At 44.8% G+C, this 18,498-nt stretch overlaps 1 protein-coding gene across 7 annotated transcripts in view; it reads right to left on the bottom strand.

Moving 5' to 3' along the window:
* Positions 1–6,192: 6,192 nt before the first annotated feature.
* The window catches only part of APP (amyloid beta precursor protein), a 222,630-nt gene continuing 210,324 nt past the window's right edge, over positions 6,193–18,498 (bottom strand). For all 7 annotated transcript variants that reach the window (XM_059686782.1, XM_059686783.1, XM_059686778.1 and 4 more), the window contains 2 exons: positions 16,079–16,225; positions 6,193–7,443 (listed from right to left, as the gene is read on the bottom strand). In XM_059686782.1, the coding sequence (XP_059542765.1) occupies positions 7,342–7,443; positions 16,079–16,225 (249 nt within the window). In that variant the 3' untranslated portion in view covers positions 6,193–7,341. The remainder of the gene's footprint in view (positions 7,444–16,078; positions 16,226–18,498) is intronic.

Genomic DNA, 18,498 nt, shown 5'->3' with positions numbered 1-18,498 from the left:
ACTAGCATTTTCCATGGGGCTGAGGTTAGGAGCTGGTGCATAGGAGAGAAAGCTGAGGGCAGACCTTGGGGTCCCCCTGATAGATCCTCCCTTCCCCCAACTGGTGGGCGGGGTATGATGTAACCTGCAGCCCAGAAATACCTGAGTGACTAACCAGGTACCTTATATGGACTATACATTGGACCACCAATCAACACCTGCCAAATACCCTAAGCCCTTGTCCTATATGGACAATACAGTAAGCCACCAATCAGTGTGCGCCGAGTACACTAAGCCCCCCACCCCTTCCCATTCCCCCCCTCAAAAGGCGTGCCCACCCTGCACGTGTTGCTGTCTTCCCCTTGCGAGGCAGCCCGGCAGGTGCTTCTCCTCTAATAAAGCCTGTAGTCCTGGTTTTAGGCCTCCGTCTGACCTCCACAGCAGCGGTTCTTAAGACCTTTCATGGCTTATGCAACTATGGTGGGGGCAGGGGCTTATTAAGCACGCGGACTCCCAGGTCTCCCGAGATGATCTAATCAGGTCCAAGGTGGGGTCCAGGAAATTGATTTTTTGGGGGCAGGACTTACAGGCAATTCTGATGCAGGTGAAGGAGAAAGGCGTTTAGGAGACAGATCTGATGAACAGCACCCCAGGGAGGACTCAGGTAGGAGACAAACAACAGAGGGCCAGGGAGCCCCACGGCTTTGGGGACAACAGACGTAAAACGACTTAAAAGCACGTTGTGATAGAACAAGCGGTTGTCCACCCCGGCTGCTTGTTAGAATCACCTGGGGAGCTTTTAAAACATGCCAGTGTGGGACTTTGTTGGTCATGGTGCTTAGTGACCTGTAAGTAGAGAAAACAAACAAAACTCAGCAAATGCCAGAAGAGCGCCCCCTGCTGGTCTCTGCAGCCACCACAGCCCACGGGGCGCAGAAATCAGGGCAAGGAGCCTGAAAATCCCTGGAAAAGTGGGGAGGGGAGCAGGGGACTTGGAGGAAAAGCAGACAAAACCACCCCAAAAGAGAAAGGGAAGCAAGATATACAAAAATAGTGACCCTGAGGGGGACCTGGTAGCTCAGAGCCCTGGCTACGGAGAGGGGCTGGGGCGTGCAGGGCCAGAGGGTCAGACTTGGAGACGCATGGCTTCTGGGGGCAGCAGGGTCCGTGGAGAAGAGGGGGTGACCTGGGAAGCAGGCAGGGAAGGAAAAACGAGGAAAATGAAGGATCCTCCTGTAAACAGGAACAGGACGCATCAACCCCTTCCCTCCAACCCATTCATCAAAGACGCTGCACAGGAGAGCAGAGCGCCCCCGGCCCACCAATGACCAGGACCAGAAAATCACAGGCCAGGCTGGCTCAGAGGTTGAGAGTCCACCCAGCTCCCAGGAGGTCACCCATTGGGTTCCCTGTCAGGGCACATGCCTGGCTTGTGGGATCCATCCCCAGCAGTGGCGTGCAGGAGGCAGCCAATCAATGAGTCTCTCTCATCATTGATGTTTCCATCTCTCCCTCTCCCTTCCTCTCTGAAATCAATAGAAATATATTTAATAAAAAAGAAGAAGAAGACAGAAAACAGACCATTTCCACAGAGAACAACAGCAAAACGCCCCAAGTTGTGAATGGAAGATTCTCTGCGGGCCAAGTCTCCCACCCCCAACCACCATAAAGTTGAAGAAAACTGTTAACACTCCATATTAATTAAAAATTCCCCCACATGCATTTGAATCAGAAACACAAAAACTAAGGAGAGAAATCAAGGCGGGGGGCGGGGGGAGGGGGGGAGTGGAGGAACCCAGAAAGAAACAAAATGAGAGTTAATGGAACTCAGGAAAGAAATGGAAGAAAATCACAGAACCGTATCCATGAGGAAGAACAGATTATAAGGTGCCCAAAGGGTTCAAATAAAAACGTAATAAAGGCTATTGAATAAGAGAAGGTACACAACCAAGAGAATGAAAAATGAGATAAAGAAAATAAAAAGGATCAGAGAGGAGGTTGAAATGGAAACGAGGGAAAGGAGGCCGAAAGTTCATATTATTCCCCTCTCCAAATAAGAAAATGCCAATAATGGAATAGAATATAAAACTCAAATCCAATAATCTGAACAAGAAAGATTTAATAAAAAAACTCTAATCCAAGAGAAAGTTCCAGAAAAGAAATGAACTGACTCTACCTGTTGAAAGGGCTCAGGAAGGGGTGAGTAGTTAGGAAAATTGACCACAAATAATCAACTCTGAGACATAGCTTTGTAAAATGATTAGATTTAAAGATACAGCAAAAACACTCTCCGCTCCTCCAGGCTGACAAGGGAAACACTAAGAAGGAAAGAGAATTAGATTGGCCTCGGCATTCTCAAAAATAACCCACAAAGCAAGGAAACAGCATGGAGCAGCATGGTCAAGATACGCAAGGAAAAACAAGCTGCCTTCAAGTTTTAAGTGATAGAAAATCAGTTTTGAATTGGCCAGAGCTGCAGGTATACTGTCCACATGGCTGCTGCAGGGGAATTTACTGGACGGTGAGCTTCATGCAACCAAAAGATGCCTGGGAGCCAAGGACTGACGGAGCATCTCATCTCCCTTACTGGACTGTAGGCTAAGACTGAAATAGGGTGGGTTCCTGGGTTGAAAAAAAGCAAACATTCACGTAGAGCAAATGCAACTGAAAAACATGGGAGAAGAGAGAGAACAGGGGGGCAGTAGAGTAAGAACACTGACTATTGTGTAGGTGGGAGGTAGGAGTCAAAGGATATCATTTAGAAAAGAGAAAAAAAGGTTAAGGAAGAAATAAGAAGTTAAGAGCACTATAAAAAGTATTAGTACAGAAGTAACCACTAGAATGAAAATACAGAGCTTCCTATAACACACACACACACACACACACACACACGCAGGCCAAGAGCCCTCCCCCCAGTAGAGAGAGTAAATGCAATACACGCAGTAATTACAACATGAGATATTACCGAATGGAGAGCAAACACAGCAGTCATATCATAAAACTGATTTTCAAATCGGCTCATAGAGCAAAAACCCAACTCTGTGCTTATGAAAGACAGACACACACTTGAAAGGCAGAGCTGAAAATAAAAAGTGGGCAAAGCTCTATTGGGCAAATGGAAAGAGTAGACAACAGGGTTGCAATCCTGATAGCAAAGCAGACTTTAAGCCCAGAGCTAAAGACACAAACAGAAAATTCGCAGAGCTATAAAATGGCCCTTGAACACATGAAAGAATATCCGACTTTACTCACGAAGAGATAAGTACACATTTACACTTTATCGACATGCCATGCCGCACCCACCAGGTTGACCACGGCAAACTCCTCCAAATTCTCATTGGTCTTTGGCTTGGGCAACTAGACCATCATTCTATTTGGTCACACATTGGTTTTGTGTAAATTGCCCATAGAGTAATCCCCAGACCACCTGGAGAGTCCTCTCAATATCTCTCAATTTGAGAAGCAAGATGATAAGACATTATCTTTTCATAATTCAAATATATATACATGTGCTTTACTATATTCCCCATTAATGATCAAAGCTAAAGCTTGCAGTTCCAGGGACTGAAGGCTGTCCTGGGAGGAGCATCCTGTTAGGGAAAGTTGGACTTCACTTCGTTAGTGTCACTGGAAACACAGTTTTGTCAATTTTACCGTCAGCTCCCTCTCTCTGGGTCAGGCAAGAGGCAGCTGTTGCTCCTATGTATAAACTGCTGCGAGCTACATGCCATCACAGAGCAGTCCAGTCCAACTGCCCTTAGCGGGATGAGGACGCTTTTGTTCTCATGAAGACAGGATGCCCTCAGGTATGTTTTCATTGAGCCTGTTCATCATGCCTGGGGACGTGATGAAGCAATTTTGTTCAATTTTCTGTGCTTAGTGTTTTAGTGTAAAAGGTAGCAATCTGACTAAAAGGGTGCTGGCTGATCCTCCCGTTCGCCTGATACCAGGCCCAACACTGCAAAAACACATTGGCTGTGTTTTTTTTAATTTTCATTTATTATTTTTTAAAATAATTTTATTTATTTCAGAGAAGAAGGGAGAGGGAGAGAGATAGAAATATCAATGATGAGACAGAATCATGGATCGGCTGCCTCCTGCATGCCCCACACTGCGGATCGAGCTCACAACCCGGGCATGTGCCCTGATGAGAACTCGAACCGTGACCTCCTGGTTCATCAGCCGATGCTCAACCACTGAGCCATACTAAGCCGGGCTTTTATATTTTTTAAATAACCTTAGTAATTAGCTTGGAAAGTTTCTTTTTTAAAAAAATATTTTTATTGACTTTCAAGAGGAAGGGAGAGGCTGAGAGCGATAGAAACATCAGATGATAGAGAATCATTAATTGGCTGCCTCCTGCACACCCCACACTGGGGATTGAGCCTGCTACCTGGGCATGTGCCCTGACTGGGAATCGAACCCTGACCTCCTGGTTCATAGGTTAACACTCAACCACTGAGCCACACCGGCTGGGGTATGTTCTCAGACCTTTGGAACAGCAGCTGGACAGGGTTTCTCAACTGAAAAATCATGTACGTGACTTTGTTTTAAAGTAGATACAGTGTAGTGTGGTTCTCAAATGGGGGTGACTTTGCTCTCCCTAAGTGACATCAGGCATTGGGCAATGTCCAGAGACATTTTTGATGATCATACCGGGGAGTGGCTACTGGCATCTAGTTGGTAGAGGAGAGAGACGCTGCTAAACATCCTATAGTGCCCAGGACAACTCCAGCAAGAAATCATTTCCTACAAACTATGTCAATAGTGCCAAGGTTCAGAAATCCTGTTTGCTAGAAAATTGGATATCAGCTGGTCTTAGTTTTTATTTCCCTGGAACTTTTCCTGTCTTATTTGGGGCTGCTATGGTCTGCCATATGTTTGTGTGCCCCCCAATTCCTATGTTGAGATTCTAATGCCCAATGTGATGGCAGCAGGGAGGGCATTGGGGGTGACTAGGTCATGGGGGTGGAATCCCCATGAATGGGATCAGTGACGCATAAAAGAAGCTCCAGAGAGGCCCTTCCCCCTCCTATACCATGGGGGCAAGGGGACGTCTGTGGCCTGGAAGGGCCTTACCGACCAGGCTGGCCCCCTGCCTCAAACGTCCAGTCTCCAGAACTGTGAACAATAAATGTACCATATTTTTCTGTGTATAAGATGCCCCCCACTTTTCCAACCCCAAATTAAAAAACCAATATTTTAAACATTTTGTTGGTTTTCCTCTTAAGGCCTTCTTTTTTGGGGGGCGCCTTAAGGAGTTGTTCTTCCTGTTTTCTCCATTGTCTGATCATATACTCAGTGGGAGGAGGTCCAAATTGTCTCCCTGCAGCTCTATTTCCATGCTCTTTTGCATAGCTGATTACATTCAGTTTGAATTTTGCAGAGTAGGACAATCGCTTATTGGTATTTATCTTCTTATTTTTTGACATCTTTACGGGCCCAGAAGGCTCTGGTCCCTCTTGCATCTGTGCACTCTCCACCTCCACCTCCAATTACAGCATCAGCTGATGTCAGAAATAAGGCTCATGATTGGAGGAAGCCTGTTTGACAAGGTGTGGGCAGCTATGCACCCACTAGCTCCCTCCTTGTATAAGACTTCCATGTATAAGATGCCTCTGGATTTTCAGTCTAACGATTTTATTTTTTTAAAATATATTTTATTAATTTTTTTACAGAGAGGAAGGGAGAGGGATAGAGAGTTAGAAACATCGATGAGAGAGAAACATTGATCAGCTGCCTCCTGCACACTCCCCACTGGGTATATGCCCGCAACCAAGGTACACGCCCTTGACCGGAATTGAACCTGGGACTCTTGAGTCCGCAGGCTGATGCTCTATCCACTGAGCCAAACCGATTAGGGCCAGTCTAACGATTTTAGAAAAAAAATAGTCTTATACATGGACAAATACGGTATAAGTACATACACATTCATGAAATGGGATTTTGTTAGAGAAGCCTGAATGGACTAAGACACAGACAAACTTGAGGACCAAGATATTGGCAGCAAAATGCTTTGGGTCCAGTAAAATCTGCGTTAGATGTATGAGGTATATCACTAGCACCAGGGATGCACCCCGGCCCCAAATTTTCCATCTCAAACTTACAACTAAGACACAATAGGTGTGGATGCCCAATATTAGAGAACATTAGGCTTCTCACTCATCTTTAGGTGGTGGTTACCATGGAATCACTCACACCAGCACAATGGCACTCCTCCAAGAATGTATTTATTTACATGAAAACACCGTTTTGTACAAATTGAAGACAAATCTTAAAGAAGGGGTTGTCCAGGCATGCCGTCCCCAGTCCCTGATTTTGCCCCTTCCCCTTTCCTCTTTTGGTATCACAGCTAGAATGTCCTAGACTGGTTAAAGGAAACAAACTAAATCTGCCTCTTTCCCCCCCCCACCTAAAATAACTCTCGATATTGAATGTCCACCGTCATCCTTCAAAGAAAACTCTTGCCCAGGGTTATTTAATTTAATTTATTTATGGAATACAGTGTAGAAAGCTATCATGGTCATAAGCAATGACTGTACAATCATCCTGCAGAAATTTTTTGGGGGGAGAATTCTTGTTAATGTGAGACCCGCAGAGCACTCCTGCTCCCCCCACCCCCACCCCCAAGAAAAGTGCTTACAAGGAACAGGGATTCTTTTCTTTATCAAAGATCCAAAGATACATGGACCAAGAAATTTTCAAATCTGAATGCCTAACGTGTGCACATAAAACAGGCACAAAGGAATCGACGGGTATCCTCGTAATTCCTATATCACAAATATAGCAGAAGCAGCAATCTGTACAGTAAAATGCAGTCATGGAAAAAAAAAAGGTCTCAAAATCATCTGGAATACTTAAAAACGTGTAACTCCAAAATGCATAGTGATCAGGAAAAGAATACTTAGGCAAAGAGAAGCAGCTACACTCCCACGTCCACATGAAGCATCCCTCATCGATTTCTTAAAGCGTATTTCAAGTAGGACTTAATTGGGTCACAAACCACAAGAATAATATACAACTGGCTAAGGGGCTACGCGATAAATAACCAGGAGAGTATCTAATCATGCATTAGTCTGATACGGCTAAAGTCTTTACAGTACACAAAACCCATTAAGAATGTGGTGGAGAGACCAAAAGGTAAAGAGAGAGAGAGAGAAGACATTACTGATCTGTGGATTAATTCAAGTTCAGGCATCTACTTGTGTTACAGCACAGCTGTCAAAAAGGTGGTCATGAGTAAAGAATAAAAATAAAACGGGAGGGTGTGTTGCTTTCCACAAGAGTCTGTAAATGAACTCCGATGGGTGGTGAAGCAATGGCGTTTGCTGTCCCACGTCAGAGGCTGCTGCGGCGGCTGGTCTAGTTCTGCATCTGCTCGAAGAACTTGTACGTTGGGTTTTCATAGCCGTTCTGCTGCATCTTGGAGAGGTGGCGCTCCTCGGGGGTCACGGCGGCGTCAACCTGGAAAGCGAGTGCGAGGAAAAGTGAGTGAAAAGAAGCATCAACCTTGAAAGCGTGCGCATGGAGAAGCCCAGATGGCCAAGGACACCCACTCTCTTCTTCTCTCTCTTCTGCACTTGGGCATCTGGAGCGGAACCCAGTGCCCACTAGTGACGCAGATGCTCCATCTAGCCACCAGGTGGCGCTTCAAACCTTGAAGTGTTCATTGGTTATTCCCTCAGCTCAACAGTAACGGGATACATCTAGTGTGGAAAATATGTTTTTTTTTCCCTTCTCTGTTGGCTCAATACAAGACAAGAAAACCACAGTGGAAGGCTGCTTTCCTTGAAAGTGTGGTAAACTAGGAAAACATCCAAGAGTATCATGAAGAAATTCAGCAAAGGATACGGGGAGACACTCAAATCTAGACTGTGTATTTCTCTCATGTTTAACTGGTCCCCGTTTTTACCAAATTTAATATGTGGAAGAGAGGTCTGAGAATTAATGTTAACTGAAATAACAACGCATATACATCAAAGGGGTTCTTGTTCGGCAGAGACAGGAAAAACTGAACAAGGACATGCTGTTCTAGATTACAGATGACCTTTTTTTTTTTTTTTTTTTTTTTTTTTGTGAGCACTAAGATAGTGTATAAGTATGTCCGGCTAAAGGTTTAAAAATAGATCCTCTGTTGATATGGTGCTTTATCTCTAAGATTGGCCGGCAATTGTAAATGTGTTGTGTCTGTCCCCCGTGCCCCCACTTTTCCCCAGGGTCACTGTCAGGACAGGGCTGGGGGGACGCATGCCATGTACTCTGCACCCTGGACACAGTGTGTTCATCCCTATACTGGGGGAGTGCTGTTCAGGTGTCTAGTATATTGGCTGTACCTCTCACAGTGCACAGAAGAGAGGAAGTACTGAACTCTTTGCTGAATGAATTGAAGCTTAGTTTTGTAATTCTTTTTACAATTTCTCTTCTGTGAAAGCACTGCAAGATGAACAAAAGCAACAAATTTAATCAGAATGAAGAAGCAGCATGTTTTCCAAAGAAAAGTCAGGATGTAGTGTGCAGATTTTTTTTTTCTCAAAGGCACCTTTTTATTCTGCACTCGATGGAATTGGGGTCCCCACCCGATTCCCAGGAGAAGACGGCAGGCCTGTTCCCCTCTGCGGAGCACGGCAAAGCGACACCCAGCTCCTCTGTGGGGTCCCCGCCGCAGACACAGCCAGTCTGGCCTGGTTCCGACCCTACGCTGCTGTCCCATCGCCACCCACTGAAGCAAAAAGCCCAGGGCACTGGTGTTGGCGCTAAGACACCACGTCGAGGGATGGAGTGCGATAGGACACTGTGACTAGACCACACTGTCTGATGAATGCTTTAGCCTAAAGACTGGTGCAGCCACGATGGGAAACTGTGGAGGCTCCTCAAGAAACTAAAAATAGAACTACCGCATGATCCAGCAGCTCCACTTCCGGGCATTTATCTGGAGGAAATGAATTCACAAAGCAAAAAAGATATATGCGCCCCCATGTTCACAGCAGCATTTCAATATCCATAGCTAAGACATGAAAACAATGAAATGAATGAATAACAAAATGAGGCACGTGCATGGGGACACACACACACACACACACACACACACACACACAATTATTCAACCATGAAAAAGAAGGAAATCCTGCCACTTTCAGCATTACGCTAATTGAAATAAGTCAGATTGAGAAAGACAAAAACCGGGTGATATTAATTATATGTGGAATCTAAAACAACCCCAAACTCAGACACAGAGCACAGTTTGGTGGTTGCCAGAGGCAGGAGGTTGGAAGTGGGTGAAATGGGTGAAGGATACAAATTTCCAGTTATAAAGTAAGTCAGTCATGGGATGTAATGTCCAGCACGGTGACTGTAGCTAACAATGGAATTGGACATTTGAAAGTTGCTGAGAGAGTAGCAAGAAAAAAACCTGTAACTACCCGTATATGAGGTGATGGATGTTGACTGAACTTATTGTGGCACTCATTTTGCAATCTATACATGTATCAAGTCATCATGTTATGTACTAAAACCATTATGTTCTATGTCCATTAGGCCTCAGTAAAATTGAAAAAAAGATGTGTCAATATTTTCTGTCTTCCCCACGGTCTCAGTGTGACCCTCAGAGGACACTGTTCGAACGGATGCTCAGTGTCCCTGTCCTTGTGGAACTCATCACAGATGTTTTCCCATCTGCGGCAGCGTGCTGTGCAAACTTGGGCATGTCTTTGCTCTGGGCCACCTCTGACCTAAAGTTTCAAAGAATGTCGAGGTTTAAGAAAAGCACACACCACTTTGGTCTGCCCAGCGCTGCCACATCTCCACGTGTAGAGAAAAGCATCACGCTGCTTGACTGCTGAAATGTACAGCTGCGCGTCCCCCAGGAGCCACACCAGCCCTCGCACCGGCTGTCCACAGGCGTCCGCGCGCACCAAGAGCAGAGGGCACCTGGCAGTGCAATAGTGTATGTGCCCTTCCGAGTGCAGGAACGCGTTAGAGCCCTGCCAGGCATGCCAGGCTGCGGGCCGCGTGCAGTCCAGGCATCTAACTCGCCTGCCTTCTCATGCCTCTCTTCTACTTGCTAATCCTCTACCCGGTGGCCAAGAGGGCTGACCTCAGAGGGCCCGGAAGCCACAGGAGAGAGGATTATCCTTACAGAATGGCACCCGAGGAGTGCGGATTGTGGCTTTTTCACCCCCAACCCCTTGAAAGTGAAAAGGGAAATGCTGAGTCCCCATGTGCACGGATAAACCTACCACTAAAGGAGGAGCGTGGGGTGTGTGTGGGGGGGGAGCCTTCCTCTCCAGCAGGGCTCAGCGACCTGTCACTCACGGCTGAGCGGCACTGTGCGGGCCCCCACGGAAGGCCAGCCCACTGCGGCCCTGAGCAGACAGGGCCTCTGCACCAGCACATTAGTGTTAGGCCCCTTGCCTGGCCGGTGTGGCTCAGTGGTTGAGCACCGATTGACCTGTGAACCAGGAGGTCAGGGTTCGATTCCTGATCAGGACACATGCCTGGGTTGCCGGCTCAGTCCCCAGTAGGGAGCATGCAGGAGGCAGACGATCAATGATTCTCATCATTGATGTTTTTATCCCTTTCTCTCTCTGAAATAAAATATATTTAGAAAACACTAGGTCCCTTAAAGCAGAGAAGGAGCGATAGAACAATGACATCAGGGACAGAAGTCCCATCTGCCCACTGGGCAGGGACAGCCATCACTAGCTGAGATGATACCACACACACACACACACTCTGTACATTCCCTCTGGCTTTCTGGTTAGAGGGCAGCAGTAGTATGTGCTGTCTCCGTGTGGCTCTGGGTGGGGTGTGGGTCTTCCTGAGACCCCGGGGCCCTGATGGCATCGAAGCGTGGCTTCAGCTGGCGGCACCCCGTGGAGGGCTGAGCCCAAGCAGCCCATCCGCCTTGTCCTCACATGGCCTCGGGGAGACCTTCTGAGCACTCTCCCTTCTCCTTTCTTCCTGAACTTGACTTTTTAGAGCCACTTGTCCCTTCACTGCATCCACCCTCAGAGGCATCTGTAGCTCAACCATCAGGCCTCGAGATAAATTCTACTCGGGTCCCTCAGTTTCTAGCTCTCTCGTGTCTCCAGGGTAGCAGGGTAGGTATCTGAAGCCAGGGAACACCACTTTTAATTTTATTCTGGATAGCCCCCAGCAGGGGGAGTGTTGATGGGGGTCCCTTTAATGCAGAGCACTGAGTTAGGCCAAAATCAGAATCCGGGTCCCTACAAATGGGAGGAGGATGACATAAACTAAAATGTATGGAGTAACAACAGAGTGTAAGACCATCAAAGGAGCCAGTCAATTAAAGCAAAGGAAAGAGCAACTGAGTCTTGAAGCCTCCGTTTCTCTCTCCCAGTGACCTCCTGGAGTTGATTTCCTGTCCAACTGTATACACGTTCCTTTTCTTAATTACAATCCCCTCTCTCGGTAAGCAGTTCGATCATGTTTAATGCCTCCATGGAGCAGTTCTTCAGGCTCTGGAACCTGTGCTACGCACTTCACCATCATTTTTGATGTTTTCCTTGGACCTTCCAATTTCTCTTCTGGCTGCTGGCTTCGAGAAGTGCGGACTCTGAGTCCACCCTCACTTTCCTTACATTTGCTTCCCGTTTCACCTGACCACTCTGTCCAACTTCTCTACTAGTGGCTGTTAAGTACCCCATCCTGGGTCAACTTCTTGCCAGGAAAAAGGACCCCTAAGGACATAGTATTTTTCTAGCATTACCAGTTTGGTGGCACATTCATCAGAGAGAGTCATACACCACAACCCCACAAAAAGCTAAATAAACTACTCTCTTCCTATTTAGATAATCCATGAGATGACTGGGGGTGTGAGGAGACGTCTGGTGTTCGTTATCAGATCCGTGAAAGGAAAATGTTTTCCACCCTGTAATCAAGAATTTTTGCTCCCCTCCCCAAATTTTTAAAGAATTGAAATGTATTTGACATAGGACATTATATAAATCTAAGCTGTTCACGTTAACTTGATACATGTACACGCTGCAATATGATAGCCATTGTGGCGATAATTAGTGCCTCTATCATCTTAGAGAATTATCTTTTCTTTTTAGGGGTCGGAATAAATTCTACGCTCTTTGCAAATTGGATGATTACAATATTGTCTATATTCACTATACTGTGCAGTATATCTCCAGGGCTTTTTTTACTACTTACAAATCTGTACCCTCCAACAATATCTGTCCTAGTGGTTCATAGGTCGATGCTCAACCACTGAGCCACGCCAGCTGTCCCCGACCCCCACTAAAGGCAAGGTCTCCATTAGGAGGAGGAATGGAAAAAGCTACGATATATATTTTCAAGTATGCCCCGTCAATGGGTATCTGTGTAGAAAAGTCCCACCCCTGGCTAGTAAACAGAACCAGGGGTCAGCGGGCTTTGCAGGACCAATTCAAGCAGGAGTCACAGTGGATAATTCAGCTGGAGCCAGGCTCCGCAGCCACCAAGGAAGGCGTCCGATGGGGAAGCAGTATAACGGAGGGCCATGGTGTCACTGCTTGAGGCACAAATAAAGCACACTCCTCTCCTTGGGAGACCGTGGTTAATGGCTCCCAGAATGACTCTCTGGCCTGATGGCTAAGCAAATCATTAAATCAATGTTTACTGCTTATCCGCTAACAACTAAAGCTAGCAACTGCTCATTTCCAGCTGGGAACAGCCCTATTAATAACAATACCAGGCTCGTTTTCATTTCCCATTTCCACCATCGTCTGTCGGAATCTTTCACTCTAAGAATGAGAGACGCCCTGGAGACCACGGCCTTCGTCATGGTTTCTTCGGGCACCGATAGCGTGAAGTACAATTGTCCTGTCCCCACAGGCTCCAGCCAGTCCAACTGCAACTGCTCATCTACTCATCTTTGTTCTTAGTGAAGTAGGATCCGTCACTAATGAGGCAGGTTACTCAGAGCTGGACATGAACTTGTTTCCGGGAACTCGAGTGTGAGAGCCTGCTGAGACGGACGGGGGGCGTTCGTAGGAGAATCACTTCCCTTGAGGGTAGACTCAGTGGGCCAGGTGAGACAGCCGAGGTGCCCAGGCTGGGCTGCAGCTCTCTGCCCAAGTTCTACCACCCCAGCCAGCCTATAACCTTCTTAAGCGTGGGGATGGTGGACACACCTTGGATGAAGTTGTGGTCCAACAGGGCTGTACACAGCGCAGCACGGAGCTTGACAAAGCGTTTCTTCAGAAACACAAAACGAGGTGGGATATTCACTCTAGAGAGGTTTCCAGTTGCTCTCAAGAAGCTAGCAAGATGAATATCAAAAGAAGAGCTGCATAACTGCCCTCCCTATAATTTTGTTCCTTGAAGGATGCCTCTTGGCTTAAAAATTATTTCCTTTTTTTTTTTTTTTTGAATCTTTGTTGAAGTGTCAACTTCTCTGATATTTCAAATGCAAGGAGACGTTCCTTGGGAACCAAAAGAAACATTTCACTTAGGCAGCTATCAAGTAGACTTAAGAAATACTTAAGATGATTCTTCTATGTCTGACTCAGTCAGGAAAATTTAACACTCAGGTTCCCAGCCTCCTATCTGGAAAGCCTGTTTCCCTGGGTCTGGGGTAGGGCCAGGGGTGTGTCCTTTCAAATAAGTCCCTGGTCAGTCCCTGGCACAACCATGGCAGACAGCCTCTGCGCCAGCCCCCTCCTCTGCCCAGCATCCTGAGCTCTGATAAGGGCTGAACTGTACCCCCTAAACCCATACATTAAAGTCCTAACTCCCGGTACCTCACAATCTGATTATATTAGGGGCAGGGTCTTTAAAGAGGTAGTTAAGGTTAAATGAGATCATTAGGGTAAAACCTAGTCCAGTAATACTGGTGTCCTTACGAGAAGAGGAGGTCAGGACGCAGACACACACAGAGGGAAGAGGTGAAGGTGGAGACGAGCCATCTAGGAGACCTTGATCTGAGAAAGTCAATTTCTGTTGTTGGAGCCCTCAGGCTGTGGCTTCGCTATGGCAGCCCGAGCAAACCAATACAGCAGGTCCCCAAACCATGTCGTCTCCTTATGAAGTGGATGAGATGCCATAGAAACTTGACTTTTGTTTATATCAATTAGCCTATTGGTAAAATTGGTTTTGTTGTATGTCGTTTACACTATCGATGCATTAAGAGAGGACTTACTGTATGTGGCCTCTAGCATCAAAGACAGAAGCTGCCTCTTGGATTGATTTATTAGGCCAAGGCAATTAAAACACAATTACATTAGATCAATTTAAAAAGGCTTTTGAATTATTCAAGTATGAACAAACTTTTATTTGCCCAGACCAGAAATTAAAATGATAAGCAAAACTGTTTTGAATACAAAGTGAGATAAACCAATGCTAGTAATAATGTATCTTATACTGTTTCATAGGACACAAGCTCAGAAATCCTAAGAAAAGAGCAATACCCCAAATTTAATGATGCTATCACTGCTGATTTTAAGTGCTCCCCCTCTAGTTTGCCAACCATTCAATTCTTTTACATTTTGCTACCCGCTCCCTGGATGCATTCATTCATCTATCTGCTCTTTAGCACATCCGTACCCGTATGCACAGAGGAAATAAGACTCAAAACCAGTTTTCATCAGTAGCTACTATAAACGAGTAGCCTGGAGATGTTAGGGGCTGAACACAGCGAGGTGTCTGGCTTTGCCACAAATTTAATATATTTAAACTGCTCCTGCTCCCCCATAATCAAGAATGGTTCGGAGCATGTTTCCTTGGGTTTGGTGAGAAATTTAACGCACTGGGATATATCTGGACATTTCTCTGAAGGAAAAGCCAATGCAGAGGAGGTGGGAAAATGCATACTTTGACCTTGGCTGTACTTAGCTTGACATTGAGCAAACACTTCTGTCTGGGTCTCTTTTCTCATCTACAAAATGAGAAGCTCAGTTTGATTCATCACTGAGATCTCTTTCGGCTCTAAAAATTTGACACTTCTCAAGATGGATTAATTCGCTGTCTCGAATTGTTTTCTACGAAATTATATGCACCATGAGTGTCCTTCCCCTGCAACTGTATTTGAAAAGCATAAAAAGAACTTATTCGTAAATTTTATTTCTCAATACTTTGTGTCATGGGTTTCAGAAGTCATACTCGAATCTTGCAGCTTACTCTAGTTTGTTGGTGTAACCCACTACCTCCTGTGCTGTGCACAGCATGTCAGTCACAGACTGGGCTGTGGGGAGAAACAGTCTCAAGGACATGACTGTGCAGTGACCGTGGCTGTCACTGGTGGGTCTTCTCTCCTGTACATCTGCACTAAATGGCTCAAAACTAGGCTATTTCAGGTGAAAGGGTAGGGTTGCAGGCTGAACATCTTGAATAACCATGTATGTTCTGCTCAGCTGTCTGGTATGACATATTTAAAAAAATGTACATATATTTTTGATTTCAGAGAGGAAGGGAGAGGGAGAGAGAGATAGAAACATCAATGAGAGAGAATCATTGATTGGCTGCCTCCTGCACGCCCCATACTGGGGATCGAGCCTGCAACTTGGGCATGTGCCCTGACCAGGAATCGAACCATAACCTCCTGGTTCACAGGTCAACACTCAACCACTGAGCCATGCCAGCTGGGCATTACATAATTGTTTTGCAAAACTTTAAAGGTAAGAATCTTTACGGAAAATTATTACTTACTATTACCTGGTTTTAGTTAGAGGTCAGACTATTTAAGAAACAAACAAAAAAGTCTGGGAATAAATGTGTTTAGATTTGGGGAGGGAGGGGGAAGCAGTCTTGCACTTCCTTTATTCAATTTTAAGTTCTGCCACTTTTTTTCTTTCTTTTAATGTTGGAGGAGATCACAATTTTTTGAGACAGGCGTTATGATTAATAGTTTGCTATTTCAATATGAATGATGAGAAGTTGATGTAGCAGCGCACAACCTCAATGCCTCAATAGTTCTTATTTCGGAATGAATAAAAACCAAAGCAAGAAAAGAGCTGCAACTTGAGAGCTCTATGCAGGGATATAGATTTTTTTTTCAAAGAGAAATACTTAGACGATCCTTAGTCTAATGCCAAGCGAAAACATCCCCTTGCAGTCTCTAATTCCCACTTGCAAACACGCAGCCCCGTTTACTTACCTCCACCACACCATGATGGATGGATGTGTACTGTTTCTTCTTCAGCATCACCAAGGTGATGACAATCACTGTTGCTATGACAACACCGCCCACCATGAGTCCAATGATTGCTCCTTTGTTGGAACCCACATCTTCAGCAAAGAACACCTTGAAAAACAAATCAAGAAAAGGGGTTGTAACCGCACAAGACATTTTGATGAGGTATACGGACAGTTTTAGAATATTCACTAGCTAGCTCATGCTGTAAGTTTGAGTGGCTGGTCCCACCATTTTTTGGTGTGTGCTTGAAACAAAAAAAATCACATATTCTGCTTACTAAGAATGACATTCATAGTCTACAGAACGATGGACAATGGGTGGCTTCCCAGGTCTAGCAAGTCTACTTTCACCCCACCTGCCCCCAGAGAAGCAAAAAACTAGCCAAGGGACCCTGAAACCCTTTGGCAGGTGGAACATTCACCGAGAGGTGAGACAGCAGCTTGGCTCTATCAAAAGCCGAATAGTTATGAGTCATGATTATAAAAGGAGGTCAGCATTTTCCTAGACACAGCAGGTTTAAACGGGGAGACCTGATTCATGACAACTACGCCTTAGGTGCTTTTCAAACCCGCAGATGCCCTAATTTCTCGAGCACAGCGATTTTCAACTGGTGTGCCAGGGCACACTGTGGGCCCCCAAATTTTAAAACACACAGTACCTGATTAGTCAGGGGCACTGACCTCTTCCCCCTTAGATTGTCAAGTAAAAAAATGACAACAGCCAATACAACAATAACTGTCCCGTGTGAAGGGTCTAATGATACCTGTTTTTTTTTGGTCAGATCGGCAAAAAAATATAACATATATTTTGGTGTGCCGCATAATTTTCATTGTTTATGTGCGCCATGAGATGAAAAAGGTTGAAAATCACCACTTTAGAGGAACATCAATATACAGGAATAAGCATTCCCACACAAAGGAGTTAAACAGAAGAAAAAGGACACACTGTTACCCACTTTTAGCTGCGAGAATTCAGCAGGACACTAATTAACCTTGTTTTAAAAGACAGTCATTTCAAAGGGAAGTAATATGCAAGAATTTTAATAGTCACAATAACTCATGCTTTCTTACTACGCTGTCTCCAGGAGCACAACTAAAATCGTTGCTGTTTATTTGGATTAAATATAGAAAGAATCTGGAGGTCATTGTGAAGAAGAAATTTATTCAGTATGATAAACTTACTGTACTACACTCCTTCCTACTGTTTATAAAGCAGGCCATTCTTTCTCAAATTTAACTACTTGAATGGAATTTTAAGAACAAACTGCAACTTGTATCATCTTGTTGCATGATGATCTCATGCCAGGTCATTAGCCTAACGACTACTAAACATATTTCACATTTGTTATAAAGTTTAATGAAAACAGTCCCCTACATATTGTTTTCATTTCATCTCAAGGGCAGTAAAATGACCGATTTTCGTAATGAAAACCAACAGTCTAGCAATCTAAAGAGGCAATATACAGCCAATTTCTATGAGTTTTACTCATGGTCTATTTGCAACAAAATTAGCAGCTGCTCATAAATATTCCACCTTCCTCAAGAATTTGCTTGCTCAACATTATTGATAAAAAGCAAATCATTAATTAGCTAGTGATGCAAATATGAAGCCATCAGGAATAAAGGCATGTCTGGACATCTTCCTGCGTCTTTAAGAAAATACTGTAATTTTGTAATATTCATCGCACTAATTACAGTGCATTATCTTATCAAGGAGCTCAGTAGAGGGAGCTGATTCTCCTAATTGCCGCCGCTGCCATTCGTCTCTGTCATGTTATAGGAGCCAGAGTCGGTGTAATTGCAGAGACCGACTTTTATGACACGGGCACCAGAAAAGGCAAATCCGCACATTAATCTCCAGCTCTGAGCCCCACCGGCTCCAACTCTTCAGAAGCTCCCCCAGTTTTTCTTTTAACCTCTTTGGCATCAGCCAGATGAAGAATGCCCCCGATTCTAGAATAACTATACGGATTAACTTGCCAATGAAAACCACGCTCCAAAAAGCTAAATGTCCTTTTACCCACCCCCCCCCCCAATTATGGGAGTTAAAATGCAAATCTGAATCTCAAGTCGGTTTCTGATGTGTTCCAATAATTTAGAGTGAAAAGTTGAGGCATAAACAATACATTAAAGGCATTTCTTTGGGAGTTTAATAGTTGGATTTATAAATTTTATTCGTGAATATTGGAAAGAGATTTCCACTTGGGGAAAAAAAACACCAAAAAAAAAAATAAAATAAAAAACCACACACATCAACTAAAACAAAAATAAGTGCCTGAGATGAGAACTTCTAATATTATTATTGTTATGATAATTTTATTATCATTTCTTGTTCACCACTGAATGTGTAATGAAATTGTCTCCTTTATTAATGTAACCCCC

Source organism: Myotis daubentonii, chromosome 3 (assembly GCF_963259705.1).
Source record: "Myotis daubentonii chromosome 3, mMyoDau2.1, whole genome shotgun sequence".
Taxonomy (NCBI): Eukaryota; Metazoa; Chordata; class Mammalia; order Chiroptera; family Vespertilionidae; genus Myotis; species Myotis daubentonii.
The sequence above is the reverse complement of the archived record's forward strand: the minus strand, read 5'-3'. Positions and strand labels throughout refer to the sequence as shown.